Source organism: Rousettus aegyptiacus, unplaced genomic scaffold (genome assembly GCF_014176215.1).
Source record: "Rousettus aegyptiacus isolate mRouAeg1 unplaced genomic scaffold, mRouAeg1.p scaffold_m13_p_6, whole genome shotgun sequence".
NCBI lineage: Eukaryota > Metazoa > Chordata > Mammalia > Chiroptera > Pteropodidae > Rousettus > Rousettus aegyptiacus.
In genome coordinates, this window is record NW_023416309.1 from 111,055,625 (window position 1) to 111,069,947 (window position 14,323).

The window sequence follows — 14,323 nt, forward strand, 5'->3', positions numbered from 1 at the left end:
GCAGACTGTAAACCCGTTTTCTTTAGAGAAGCCCACTTGTCTCTGGGCCTTCATTAGTCTAACTTTGCTGACTCTTCAAAAATCATTGGGCAGGATTTATAGTAACAGAAAAAAGCAACTAAACAGGTAGAACAGTAAATAATTTCAGAATGATGACACAGGACACAATGTTTCAAAATTTGTACATCGTTTACTTTAAGCCACAGTCCAGGATCAGGAAGTACAACACACATTGTAAGAATGAGACTTTTCGTTTGAAGGTCAAGCACCAGCATCATGCACACAGCTTCAAGGTATCTGAGACCACTGCCCCGGCAGGGTCTGTTCGAGCCGAAGACCCACTTCTGTGTGGTCACCGCCCTTGCTTGCTTCACCACTTGGGATGGGTCACTTTGAGTGTACCTGGAGCCTCCCCTCTGCGTGACAGCAGGAGACTGCTCCTCAGCCAGTCAAGTTAGCATCTGGCTTATTTCTTAAGGTTCAAAAATAAAAGGCAGTTTGTTTGCTTTGCGGGCAGCAAGGCATGAGGCACAGGCCTCTTTATTCTATATGGCACAGGAAGATGCTTTTAGCAAAGGGCACTGACAAGTTAGGGCAACACCAAGGAGGTTCAGCACAAAGACCAAACCTGTGTTGGGGGCCTGCAGGAACTAACGGTGCCTATGGACTGTTGACTGGCCTGTCCAATCAAGGCTTGGTAAACCCAAGTAAAGCTGACAAGAAAAGGGTTTTAAAAACTTCAGTAGAAAAGATCCTCTAACACATTTGGAACCAAATTATTTGTTCTTAAAAACACGGTACTAAGTGTCACAAAGCTTTCCTTCCAATCTACTACTAGAAAACACTCATGCCATGGCCTACAGACTGAGAGGAATCAGGACAGATAAAGAGACCTGTTCTTCAAAGAGAAAAAAGGAAAGAAAAGAAAAAAAAAAAAAGACAGCAGTACATAAAGTGCTTCTTTTTTAATGAAACAAATCCAAAAGATGTACAGTCAGGCTCAAGTTGTGCAGTTCACAAGCATGGAAAAACAAACAAAACAACAGAGTTCAGGACAGTCGCGGCTAACCCAGGACAAGGCTGGACTTGCCACCAGGGGGGTTTCTTCGGGATGGCACTGGGGCCGGTGCCACCGGGCTGGGCACAGGGGCAGCGGGCACAGGCTTCTCCTCACTCTGCCCCAGGCTGGCCTGCAAGTCTGTGTCCATGTTTTCTAGGAAAACAGAGAATGAAATGAAGGCTAACAACTATTTTCAGTAAAGATGGAGAATCTTAAATTAAGATTTTTCTTTCGATGACGCTTCAAAACAATACCTAGAGTATAAAGAAGAACAGTCACCAACCACGTTCCCACTCCCCGGAATTAACCACCGATCGTGCTTTGCCATATTGGTCCAGAGGCCTTTTTCTGCACGTTCTTTCCTCAATTACACAAATATATGAAGACATGAATGTTGTAAATTAGAACATTACGGACAAGCCCTAGATCCTTGACCCCCGCCTACCTCCTGCGGGTCTCCTCTCCCTGTACCCAGGGGCCCCACTGCTAGTCCATTTGTTTTATGCATATTTTGTGTGTTTTCTTTCCAACAAATAATACCATTTTTGTTGTATTTAACATAAATGATATCAACTTCCCCTTTTCTACTCTTTTGCAAATTCGCCCATATTTATACACATAGTCATAATTCGCCTTGCTTAATTATTTTCTGGTGTATATATAATTTGTATATATTTGTCCAATCTTCTGATACCAACGAATTAGAACCAACCCAGCCACTGCAAACAAAGCTGTAATGCACATGCACTGAAGACATGCCCTCGGTAACGCAGGTGTACGCGCCTCGTCTTCAATTTGAACAGACTACACGCCGCCGTCCCAAGTGGCTGTGCCACGTTCTCCCCCACAGCCCGTGTCAGAGTTTGCGCCCCTTACATTTTGCATAGCCACCACCTGATAACCACCTCATTTTAATATGGGTGAAGAATGTTACTGCATTCTTGTCTTATGTCCCATGTCCACGACTACTAGGTGAGGTTCATTTTAGCTACACAGCCAGCCAGTTGTACCACCGTCATTTATTAAAGAGTCTTCCTTTCCCCCTTCTGATTATAATGACATCTCCATGAGTCAAGTCACTCCCACCTCTATTAACTGGGTACTGTCCACACTCAAGTCTTTAATTCTTAAGACTTGAGTCATTGATCCAGTATCTTAGATACTGCTTGATTGATTCACTAGCTGATTTGGGAAACTCCCAACAAACATATATTCTTAACCAGGAGTTTCCAAACTTAGAAAAGTCATTGATTCAAAATCAAGAGTAACTGCAAGAGAAAAAACTCAAAAGTATTTTCTGTGAAAGGGGATTTTATGAAAGATTTACTAGTTTTAAGGCGTGTTAGACTTAATTTTCTAAAAATTGCCAGGTCTCATTTCAATGTTAAACCATCAAATTAAACTCAGCTGCCTATTCTAATACCTGCCTTAGAGATAATAACACACACACAGAGGCACCTTTTGCATGTAAGACTTGGGAGAAAACCTACTATAGATGTTCATTCCTTCCCCTAGTTTGGGAGTTCCAAAACCCTGGAAGCAGGGAAGCCAGAATACTGGTTATGATATATGCGATGTAAGAACTTCCTATGGACTCCTACTGGACACCAATGAAAAGTTCGAATTTCAGGGGGAAAAAAAAAATATATATATATATATAGTTTCTTTAAGTTCCTCAGAGAATAGACATTAAAAGTTCATGTTCCTACAACCACTTCTACCAAGTTCTGATTTAGCCAACTGAAACTGAGAAGTCCGAAGGGGAAGAGGTCTTAGAAGATCAGAGACACAACAAAATCTCAGAAATCTATTACTGCTTTTAACATTGCATTTTATGAATTTTTGGAACATTCTATAGAAGTTAACTTATGACACATATAATGTTCTATACTATATTCAACTACTAGTAAAAATCTAGTATGACACTTTGCAAAATGACAGCCCTCGGTTTTGAACCAAAGCTTGTAGCATCAGTTTCCTGTTGCTACATTCTTGTTACACGAGAAACAGGATCACATGCATCAACATGAAGTGCCCAAGCCCTACAATAAACGTCCCTTAAATAACCTAGGAAAATATGTCCAATTCACTGCAAATACAAATCACCACCAAAAAATTCGTATTTTAAAACCGTCCAAGATAGATGACTACAGACCATGAACTCGGCCGGAGCCAGTTTATCAACGCAAGCTGCTTCTTTGCTGCTGCTAGGACCGGGCCTCACGGCTGTACAAGCCCTGACTGAATTTTTCCACCGTCTGTCTGGACCAAGCAGTTAATGACTACTTCTAAAGGACACAAAATGATCTTACAGCTCCACCACGGCAGTTTATTTCCATAAAGTGATTTTTAGACAAATCAAGTTCATTTCCACCAATCTTATACATGTCTTTTATTATTAATGGAACTGTTTTGTGTTTCGCAACTAGGTAACAACATACCAAAAAAGCAGTAGCAGCACATATTGAGAAATAAACAGTAGACCTTATTATTTTCAATGCACACTTGTCAGAAATAAATACTCCAGCCAGAAAAGATGTAGGTTTGTTTGTTAGTCCATCTCATTTGTCTGCAATGAGATTAGTACAGAATCGAGGACTTAGAAACTTATAATAATAACAAAAAGGCTTTAAACAAAAATGCTTCTATCATAATATCCATCTTAAATACTCCTAACTTGTCTTCCTTCTTTGAGCATCAGTAAGTTACCTGAACAGACACCTCTGTCAGACTAGAAAAAATGATTCATGAAAAAATGATCTTTGTAAGATCAAAGAATTAGAACAGCAAGAAAATGTAGCAGACCATCTAACTTGCCTGAAGGCAGAGAAAGACATCTACCTAAATCTCCTGGACCTTCTTCCTCTTAAAGTTTTCCAAAGTCCTCCCTGTAGCTAGTCCTGTGTTTACCCAGAAGATGAAGGCTATTTTCCTTACATCCAAACAAAACCTGTTGTATTTAAACAGAGCAGAGGAGGTTCACTTTCAAGTAAACTTGGCAACAGCACTAGGCTGGACCTCTGCTCCACCAGACGACTCCTGAATTATTAGGCCCCTTGTCATTTTATGATAAATGAACTAAAAGTAGCAGCAGGCAGGAACACAGAATAATCACGTGGCAAAACTGACAACCATTAAAAAAAAGGGCTTGTCATACTGTACAGTTCAATGTGCTATTTACCTGAAGCATCTATAACAAATGGAGCAGTCGGGGGTGTGCAAGGGGGGTGGATTATTAATAATTCAGCAGGACAAATGACACATTTTTATATATATATATATATATATATATATATATATATATATATATATATATAACTTCATCAGGCCGCCCACATACATCTCTCCAGGCTCCTCAAATTCTTAAGTATATCCACTGGCCAAAATTAGTGAATAAAGATTAGTTGATTCTGGCTAAACAAGGTCTGCCAATGGATTTCAGAATATGAAGAGCAGAAGAACTGAAAAGCCCAGAAGATTTGCTATCTCCAGAACAGAACAAATTGGACACAAACAATAACAAATTTATCTTCAGTCCAATGAAAAAGTAATTTGCCCAACGAGGTAGAACTCGGGTTACGCTTACAAAGGTTCAGAGGGTTTTCTTCCCACATGCCCATCAAGAAATACTGTTTGAGGGGACAGAAGAGGAATGTGGTCCTTAAACATTTGTTTCCCCAAAAGACCGCATCACAAACTGTAGGAAAAGGCCCCGAGGAAGTGACTTCTGTACCACGGGGCCCTGTGTGTCTGCTGTATCTCACCCGGTCAACTTTAGCCTGACTGCTGCTGCCTGACACGCGTCGACCTTTCATTAGGCTCATCAGCAAGTCTCTGGCACTTGTTAAGGAAATGCCAATCAATACTTCAAAGACTTGAAGTAAATAAATGCTGACAGCTCATTGCCACATATAACTGGTCACAGAGATGCTAAGTGAAAGTTTACATCTGCCCCCTAAATCATCGTTTATAAGATCACAGGTTACCACTGTCTTGATGAATGAGCAAGCACCTCAGGATAAAATCAAACTCTTTATAATTCAGTGCCGTAGGCCAAGGCTGAGCTGCCAGAGTCGTTTCCTAAAAAGCTCCCCTTAGTGTAAAAAATAGCAGCCTCATTAATGCACATACATTTGTATTTGTAAAGAATTTTTTTTTCCCTTTCTCGTACATTTCTAGCATTGCTCTCACTGCTGGCTGATACCAAATGTGACCATGTTTGCTAACTTTCCAGTTTCTTTTCTCTTTCCCCTCCACTTGGGCTAAGCTAGGTTTCACTTCCCAGTCAGTCTCTTTCCCCCAGACATGACTGAATCAAAGTTCCAATCTATTCTAAAACCATTTACAGAACCAGATATCTGGCCTTCTGAAGTACTCACCATGAATGTCACCTTCTCCCTGGAAAAGAAAAGACATTAAAATTTTACCTCAGGTTTTAACTTTGCAACACTCAAATAAAGCAGTCACAGTTCAGAGAGGCTACTATCTGTTTGAAATCAAATGTTTTCATTCCAATGCGGTCAAGTTCAGGGTCAGGCTGCATTAACAATAAACAACCTTTAATCAACCAGAGACAACGCTACACAAAAATGCTGCTGGACAAATTGCTCCAGTGCTAATAACATACCCCAAACCCCAAAAACCTTAACATCTTGATGGCCTAATATCAATTAGCATTTCAGAGGATCTTTTATCAGAATGGGAAACTAGTAAATCTATCCTTCCATCTTCCCTTTCTCCTTGTCTAGGGGTTTGAAGGGCATCTAGCAATTCCAGAGCCCCTTCTACAAGGCTCCACACACTTTGATGGCTGATGCCTCCATGTGCGCTGAGGTCCCTACTCAGGAGGACATCCTGCCAGGCTTTCTAAGACACATCAGGAGCCTGGTGGAGGCAGGGGTGCTGCAGTCTCCTGGAGTTCAGCTCAAAAGGACTGGGAAACATTTGCTTACAATTCTAACAGTCTCTGAACCCAGAAATGCTACTATGAGATACACAGGAAGAGAGCGTGATCCAGAAGTCCCTAAAATCAATACTAAAGGATAAAGGCCAATGCTAACGGTGGAAGAGATACCAGAACAGACCAAGGTCACGTTAGCTCACTTCCTGACTTCCCTTTCTTCAGTTACCAATCTTCCATCACCAATACATCCCAGTCCTTTTCTCCATCACCTCTACGTAAAACTCTCGTGCCAGAACTGAAGCTCTTAGTATGACAGATGGGAATCTGATTTCTAAACCGAATTACCCTCAAAGCCTGTCTTTTCCCCATGCTGTCACACTGACCTTCAGATCTAAGAAGTCTCCAGAGTTCCCTTCGGAAGAGTTCCTTCTCCGGGGTCCAGATGACTCAGAATCTTCTCTGCCACCACTAGACTTGGCACCTGAATCGAAATATACTTTCTTGAGGAATACAATGGGAAGACCTGGAGCAAACACTTTTTCGGTGAGTGGTATGTATGTTCTAGTCTCATATTACAAAATGAGCAGTGTTAGGGAGAGTAAGTGATGACTTAAAAATTCTACAGAGGGACTGAATAACCCCATCTGACACCACTCTTTATTCTGATCCATCACACACACTCTCAGTATTCCCTGTTTCTTAGTCCCAGTCTTTCCTCTAGCGATAAGCTTGAACTGTTGTTTATCTCATTACGACTGAGCTAGATTTTGCTCATCAGCACAAAACAAGTTGTTCATGCTGGGCCTGTCCCTCTGACCAGGGATCACAGACATAAAAGCAGTACCTGCAGACTTGGCCCAAGAAGGGGGATTTTCCTCAGATGTCCCAAAGATGCTAGAGGCCATTTTATTCTTCCTCACAGGTTGTTCCGTTGGTTCATCAAAGCCTAATGAAAAATTGGATCCGCCACCCGGAGGCCGCAAAACCCTAGGAAAAATGGTGAAACGATTTCAGATCAAAGGTTTCTTGGCATAAATGTTTTCAAACACCTTTCATTCCATTTCCTTCGCCCATTCATTCCCCTTACCTTCCACAAGAGAGCTGCTAATGGAAAAGAGGAACTGATTCCATCAGGGTATAAATTCAACACTGGATGTTAAGATACAAAATGCCGCTTTATAATATTTGTAAGAGGTTGTCCATCACACGAGGCAGCTGAAACAGCCTGAAAGTCATCAATAACACAAGCCTGGCTGGCATCCCCTTTTAGGAAATGGCAGAAGCCTTAACGGACCTTGCCTACTGGGCTTAGCGGGGTAGACGTGTAAAGAAATTTAGAGCATATCTTGTTATTTATTCAAAACGCATTTCCATTTTTATTTTCAACAAGAAAGGAAGAAAGGAAGGAAGGAAGGAAGGAAGGAAGGAAGGAAGGAAGGAAGGAAGGAAGGAAGGAAGGAAGGAAGGAAGGAAAAGAAAGAAAGAAAGAAAGAAAGAAAGAAAGAAAGAAAGAAAGAAAGAAAGAAAGAAAGAAAGAAAGAAAGAAAAGAAAGAAAGAAAGAAAGAAAGAATATACATATAAAAGTTAACTGGACCAATTTAGAAACGCCATAAAAGCTGATAACAAAGAACCTCTCCTATCTCAACGTCATGGACAAGCCCTGTTTATATACTTGTACCTCACTATTCTCGCTGATGAACACGAGTGACTCACCCACAAGGTGGAAGTCAATGAGAAATTAGTGTACAATTCCGTGGCATGATCTACGCCCACGGACCTTTGTACACCAAGTACTTTGTCCGATAAGTACTTTCATGTTTCCAAATCTTCCTGCCACAAACTGACCGATTTGTTCCCTCCATGGAAAAACTCAATTTAACTTGTCCTGTCACCACTCAAAACACAGAAAATGGAGATGGTTTGAGAAGACTTTTATAACTACTGATTCGATTCCTCTATTAAAGAGAGGTGTCGTCTGGTTTCTAAAGTCAGTTTGAATAAGAAACATTTTTCTAGGAATATGTCCATTTCATCCAAGTTTCCAAATAAATAGTTGTCACTTGTAAACTCAGCTCCTTATATTAGAAAATAAAGGAAAATTTAAAAACTTATGGTATAAATTCTCTTCTAAATGCCCTCTCTAAAGGCAGTCTCTGGTTTTGATTCTAAATATTCTCTAAATATATTCTAAATATATTCAGGTTCCATTCTAAATATTTTCGCATTTCCTTTATTTTCTTCTTTGACCCATAAATTATTTAGAAGTGCATTTGTAAGTTTCCAAATATAGGGATCTAATTTGATTTCTAGCTTTTAATTTTAATAGGCAACACAGTCTTATGATATGAATCGTCTGAAATTTGATGAGATGGGCCTTCTGGTTTAATATCTGCTCAATTTGGTAAACCTTCTACATGTGCTTGAAAAGAATGTGTATTTGCCAATGTTCTATATAGCCATGAGATCAAGCCTGTCAACTGAGTTGCTCAAATCTAATTAATGAAAATGTTCTATCACTCACTGAGAGAATCTGTTAACAATTTCTACTACGATGAGGGGTTGCTCAGTTTCTTCTCGGAAGTCTGTCAAGATAAAGAGCTCTCTCTCATAAAGACTGCCAATGGAATACTTAGATTAGGAGGGAAATTGCATCGGGTTAACTGGCTAGTCATTTTGAGTAAACAAACAAAATATATATCCCTAACTCCCTTCGCTTATCAAAGTAAGTTCCAGCTACATCAAATATTTTAATTTAGAGATCAAAACAAAAATATCAGAAGAAAATATGAACAAATGTGTCCTAGTCTTGAAAAAAAAAAAAGGACTTTCTAAGCATAAGATGAAAGCCAGAAGCCATGAAAAGGTGGACAGATTAAACTTGGCAAAAATAAACATATTTGACAAAGGATAATATCACTCGAATATGGACTGCTTTTTAAAATAATGAAAATAATCGGGAGAAAATGGACAAAAAATGCTAACAGGCAATTAAAAAATATGGATAGCTTCTAAACTTTAAAAATTATTCAACCTCACTAGCAAAGAAATGAAATTTAAAACAAAATGACAGGGTTTGTTTTTTTTTGTTTTTTTTTGTTTTTTTGTTTTTGCTTATTAGACTGGTAAAGATAAAAAAATGCCAATTTTCTAAAGAACATTTTGATAATATGTATCAAATGCTTAAGTCTGCATTTCACAGAATCAGCATTTCTACTTCCAGAAATTATCCTACGTATATAAACCAGAAAAATTATCCTAAGAGACAATAAGGATACTCCTGTAAATAGGTTAAACTGTAAAAAATTGGAAATACCCTAATTATCCCTTAGTAGGGGGTTATCGAAGTTTATTCATACAACAGAAAACTATATATAGAGAGATTTACCATTATTAGTAGATGTAAAGTTACCTAAAACAGTGAATAAGAAAGGTTGGAGAATAAATATAAGGCTGATTACATGTTATATAAAATGATATGTATAGAGATACACACTTGTCTAGCTGTGTGACCATAGGTAAGCTGCTTAACCTCTCTCTACTTTGGTTTCCTCTTCTATAACAAGAGAATAGTAGCTGCCTTATAAGACTATTATAAAAATATCATAGATAACTTTACTTAGAACAGTAACTAGAATATGGCAATCATGTGTCCTAGCTACGATAATCATAACTAAACATAAATGTCTGAAAGCACTTGTACCACGGGTTATCCCAGGGATTTCTGGTGAATTTCAATGTCATTCTTCAAAAACACTTTGTATTTTTCTGTATTGCTATCAGTCTAAAATTCTCTTGGAGACCACTTCTGGGTTCCCAAATTCCCCGACAACTTTTCTTTTGACAATATTCCTTTTCTCACTGGCCATTATATGTGATCATTTGTGGGCATCTGCGTCCACTTGTATCTCTATAGACAGAAATCCTGGCTCCTCTGCTCCTTTGGGTGCAAGGCTGGCATCCTGGCTTCAGGGAGCTCCCTAACACTGCCCCTTCCTGCCCAAGGGGTGATCTGCCCTGTCCTGTGTCCTTTCTAGGGGGCTCCCCTGCCCTGTCTTACTCTTCCTCCCCATAAGCCAGCAGATGCAAGGTTTGGTTGAGCCTAGGCAGAACCAAAGGAAATCGGACAAACTTTGCCAGCTACCAATATAGCATCTTCTCAACCGCATCTACCATCTTCTTCACCAGTCAATCCAGTCAGACCACTTTCCTCGCTGTCCACACACACACCATCCTGGCTTATTTCCACCTGGGATTTAATCCGTACTTCATCCTGTCCTCCTGCCAAGAGCCTCTCCGCCCTGCCCTCTGGGACTCCAACATGCAGCCCATGACTCAGACCTTCACCTCCTCCACGACCTCAACAAATAACAGGTGGGACCCAAAAGGAAAGGATGTTAGAGATCCTCTCCTGGGCAACAGCTCTGTATGAAGGGCCAGATAGTAACTATGTGTGGCTTGTGGGTCATGCAGACTCCCGCAACTATTTAACTCCATCACATAGCACGAAGGCAGCCAAGAAACACGAAAAGGAATATGGCTGTGTTCCAATAAAACGTTGTTTATGGACACTGAGATTTGATTTTCATGTTGTTTTCACAAGACATGAAATAATCTTTTTTTTCTTTTTTCCCAACCACTTATAAAATGCTGGGTTGGGCCCTCGAGTGGTAGTGTGCTGGGCTCTGCTCCATCTAACAGTTAGTTCAACAGACTAATTCTTAAGAGAGCAAAGTCAGGCCACAACAGGTTCCAGTTAAACTGCCCAACTTTAGTTAACGTTAACGTTAGACAGGGACCGAAACCCAAGTCCCCAGGTCCTGGCAGGCACATAACAAGTACTCAGGGTGCATTCGAGTAGGGTGACCACACAGGGCCACTATTCTCTTAAACCACAAGCCTCCATAGTTGGTGTTTTGATTAGTTTTCTTGTTTTCTAATCTTAGACTGTCTTTTTTTTTCTTACATAGGTCCTCTAGTGTCTTCTAAATCTATTATTTGTGTCTGCTCATAGTAAAATTCAGTACTCAATCTACACTAATTGAAAATGTCACTGTTTTGCCTTTACCCCCAGGGGGAAGACCATAGTGTTCTTTTATAATATGTCAAACATTCAAAACCCTACTTTTTTTTTTTTTAAGTCTAAGATAGTAAATATCCACTTAAATTCACTATATGAGGATAAATGTGTTCAGGCATACATTTAATATAGATAATTTTAGGTTAGCTTAAATTGTTTAAATCATAATTAAAGGTGCATTATAAATTCTTAATAGGCTTTTCTCATGTTAAAGTTTAAAGCAACTAAGTTTTTATCACTTGTACCCCAAATCAACAAACACACTTGAAATATTTATTATCTTCCAAGTTAACTTGGATGTTCACTGCCATCCCTTTCACTCCTAGAGATTAGACTGGTTTTCCTTACCATCACAATTAAACTCTCATGAATTATTTTAGCCAGACGAAAATCTTCAGAACGCCAATGGGCTGGGAAATATTTTTTGGCCTTAAAAAAAGAAAAAAGACACTAGTACCCAAACACTACCTTAAAAAAAAAAAGTCAAAGCTCTGACCAGCTCAACTTTTTAAAGCTCTCCGTTCCCCCTTGCAATAGCAGGTAATACTCCAATGACGTCAGCCCATCTGCAACAGCCAGACATCCCCAAACAAAGGATTTGGATCATAAGACAGAAATTATATCAGTTTTACTTTTTCAGATCCTACTATTCTTTCTGAACTACACACAAGATAACTAAATCAGGATTACATATTTGAGATTCAACAAAAACGTCTCCATGATCTGCAGATAGCAATTTTAAACAATTTTTTTTTTCTTCTCTCTTTAAAGCACAGAGTACTCATGTGATTTTTGCAGATCATTTCCTAGCAGACTAAATTCATAACATGTTTATGGAGCCAGGAGACTATTACTGGAGAAAAGAAGTTTAGGAGATTTAAGTAAGATTACAGAAGATGGAAAGGTAGGAAGGAAATAAAAGGACAATGCTACAGTCTTGAGATCACAATATTGGAGAAGAACTGATGACAAAAGGTAAATTAAAGCGCTTATTGTGCAAAACCAAAAAGCATGTGTCTCACATTTCAAATATACATATTGAAAAACTAGCGTAAGGATTCATTTGACCAGGTTACTGAAATTCATCATGAAGCACTAAATCGCACTCAACCCTAATAAAAACCTCAGATTTTTACACATTAACATTCCAGCCACTACATTCTGACCCACGGAAAGTTGACCCCACGACACAAAAGACCTAGGTTCAATTTGGTCCAGAGTCCTCTGAAAAAAAAAAAAAATGATGTCATTGGAAGGATGACAACAGAAGAGGGAGTGACCCTCTTCAGTATTTTTGTAGGTCTATGCTACCCATCTGCCCAGTAACCACTAATTTTTTTAAATCTTTCCTGTTCTCTTCTACATTGTTAATGAAAGAGAAAGGAACGCGTTGAAAAGAAATGTCATTTCCAAAGGTCCCTCCTAAGGCTCACCGCTGAGGCCTGCTTTTGTCCTCAAGTTGTCCAACCCCTTTGAGACACTGCTTATTTCACAGCTGTCTTCTTAAGCCCCACAAAATGGCTCCCTTTGTGCCACTTGCTCAGGACCCCCAAGGCTGGCCACATAGGACAGCAGGTCATAATCAGTGCCCAGAAAAACTGGAACCTAAGCTTCCTCCAAGCCTTGAGCAAGGGTCCCAGAGATGCCTGTACCCCACCTTAAAGGAGCAGTGAGCAATGAGACAAGACAATGTGGACATGTTCCACCGCATCCGAACCCTTCCCTCAAGTTAGGCAAGGGCTTGGAAAAGGGTCCCAGTCCCAACACCATGCCCAGTGTCCCCTTCCAGTGGCTTGAGTGGCCCGAAAGGCACCGGCTTCCCAGGTGGACATAGCCCGGAAGAGACAATGGATGTCTTCGGCCCCGCCCAAAAACAGGAAACCAATTCCAGCAAGGGAACCAGGGCCAGGGATGAACTCATTTCACAAACATGAAAGGGGGAAGCGAAAGAGGTGGGATGCAGGGACCGAGGTCCGAAGGTTTGAGCGCAGAAAACCCGCTCGGACGCGCGCAGCCCCCCTCCCGTTCGGAGGTGCGCGCGGGAGGGGAAGGAGCGGGGGTCTTTCCTTTGTTAGCAGAGGGGAGGCACTTCGCAGAGGGCTGACGGTAGGGTCCTGGAAAGGGGTGCGGGGTCGCGGTGACTCGCCCTGCCCGACCACAAATGCCACCTGCCAGACGGGCCCCGGTGGGCTCCTCAGAGGGGAGCCCGTCGGACTCGATCGCTGCGGCCGCGGAATCTGACCATCACGTCGGTCGCACGGCTGCCACCTGCTCCGGGCAAGTGACAGGAGCGCGTGGCCCGGGGGTGGGACAATGGGGCCCAACCGAGGCGCCCCGGGGGCGGCCCCGGCACCCGGAGGCCAGGACCACCACACCCAGGCCGGGCCGGCCGCACAGAAACGAGAGCGCGAACCCTCTCGGCGTGTCCCAAGTGAAAGCCCGCCGCGCTGTCAGGGCGAGCGGCCCCGGCCCTCCCGGCTCCCAGCTCCAAGGCAGAAATGAATGGGAGAGGAGCGGGAATCGGGCGGGGCCGGCGTGCGGGCATCGCCGGGCGGCACAAAGGCGGCGCCGGCGGCCGAGCACCGCCGCCCGTCCGGACGCAAGCGCGGCGCTCAGGGCAGGTTGCTGCCAACGACCGGCTGCCCAGCCCGCGTGGCCCCGCCGGGCAGCGGCCCTCCCGACCCCGAGCCCCGCGCGGTGAGGGCCCGGCTCCGCCGCCTCACCGGGAGCTATTCCTGCTGTTGGGATCGACGCCCTTGAAGGTGGTGGTGGTGGTCATGGCGCCTAGGAGCGAGGTAGGTTGGCGCAGGAGCAGAGCGCTGAAAGGGTCGAGTCCGAGGGGCTCAGAGCCGATCCTCACACAACCACCAGCCACCGCTGCAGGAGCCTCCACCGCCGCTTAGCTGGCCGGCCGCCGCTTTTATAGAGCTCTCAAACCCCGCCCCCACCCTGCCGGCATTGGCCGATTCAAATAGCTATCTCCGTTCCTATTGGTTCCTTGGAGTGCCAAACATAGTGCTGCGTCAAGACTGGCTGCGGTAGCCCCTGCTCACCCCAAACCCGCCCGCTTCCTGGTCAGGAAAGATCTAGGGAAGTTCCCCCTCCCCGCAAAAAAATCTCAGAGATGATTGGACAAAGGACAAATCTGCCCCGCGCTGGGTACAAGTTATGCTCTACCACTTAAAAAAGTTACCTGACATAGATGGGGTAAAAGGGATCAAATATGAGGTGACAAAGAAATCTAACTATGGACGGTAAACACAGTGCAATATATATATTTTA

General features: G+C 42.3%; 2 protein-coding genes across 2 annotated transcripts in view; one reads left to right on the forward strand and one right to left on the reverse strand.

Annotated features, from left to right (window-relative positions):
• Nucleotides 1–6,347, forward strand: part of ARMC7 (armadillo repeat containing 7) — a 24,315-nt gene extending 17,968 nt beyond the window's left edge. The window contains exon 3 of the mRNA XM_036222426.1: nucleotides 5,809–6,347. Within this exon, the coding sequence (XP_036078319.1) occupies nucleotides 5,809–5,816 (8 nt within the window). The 3' untranslated portion in view covers nucleotides 5,817–6,347. The remainder of the gene's footprint in view (nucleotides 1–5,808) is intronic.
• Nucleotides 171–13,945, reverse strand: JPT1 (Jupiter microtubule associated homolog 1). The gene is made up of 5 exons (XM_016132561.2): nucleotides 13,765–13,945; nucleotides 6,808–6,950; nucleotides 6,347–6,444; nucleotides 5,440–5,458; nucleotides 171–1,213 (listed from the first exon to the last, which is right to left on the reverse strand). The coding sequence occupies exons 1-5, from the start codon at nucleotides 13,818–13,820 to the stop codon at nucleotides 1,065–1,067; spliced, it is 465 nt and encodes a 154-aa protein (XP_015988047.1). The 5' UTR covers nucleotides 13,821–13,945; the 3' UTR covers nucleotides 171–1,064.
• Between the last annotated feature and the right edge of the window lie 378 nt (nucleotides 13,946–14,323).

Bases quoted from the DNA above. Each gene is read 5' to 3' on its own strand.
- JPT1 (XM_016132561.2), bottom strand. From the start codon at position 13,820: ATGACCACCACCACCACCTTCAAGGGCGTCGATCCCAACAGCAGGAAT. The intron at 6,951-13,764 runs GTGAGGCGGCGG...CATTTTTCCTAG, and splicing joins AACAGCAGGAATAGCTCCCG to GGTTTTGCGGCCTCCGGGTG. The intron at 6,445-6,807 runs GTACTGCTTTTA...ATTTCGATTCAG, and splicing joins TTCTTGGGCCAAGTCTGCAG to GTGCCAAGTCTAGTGGTGGC.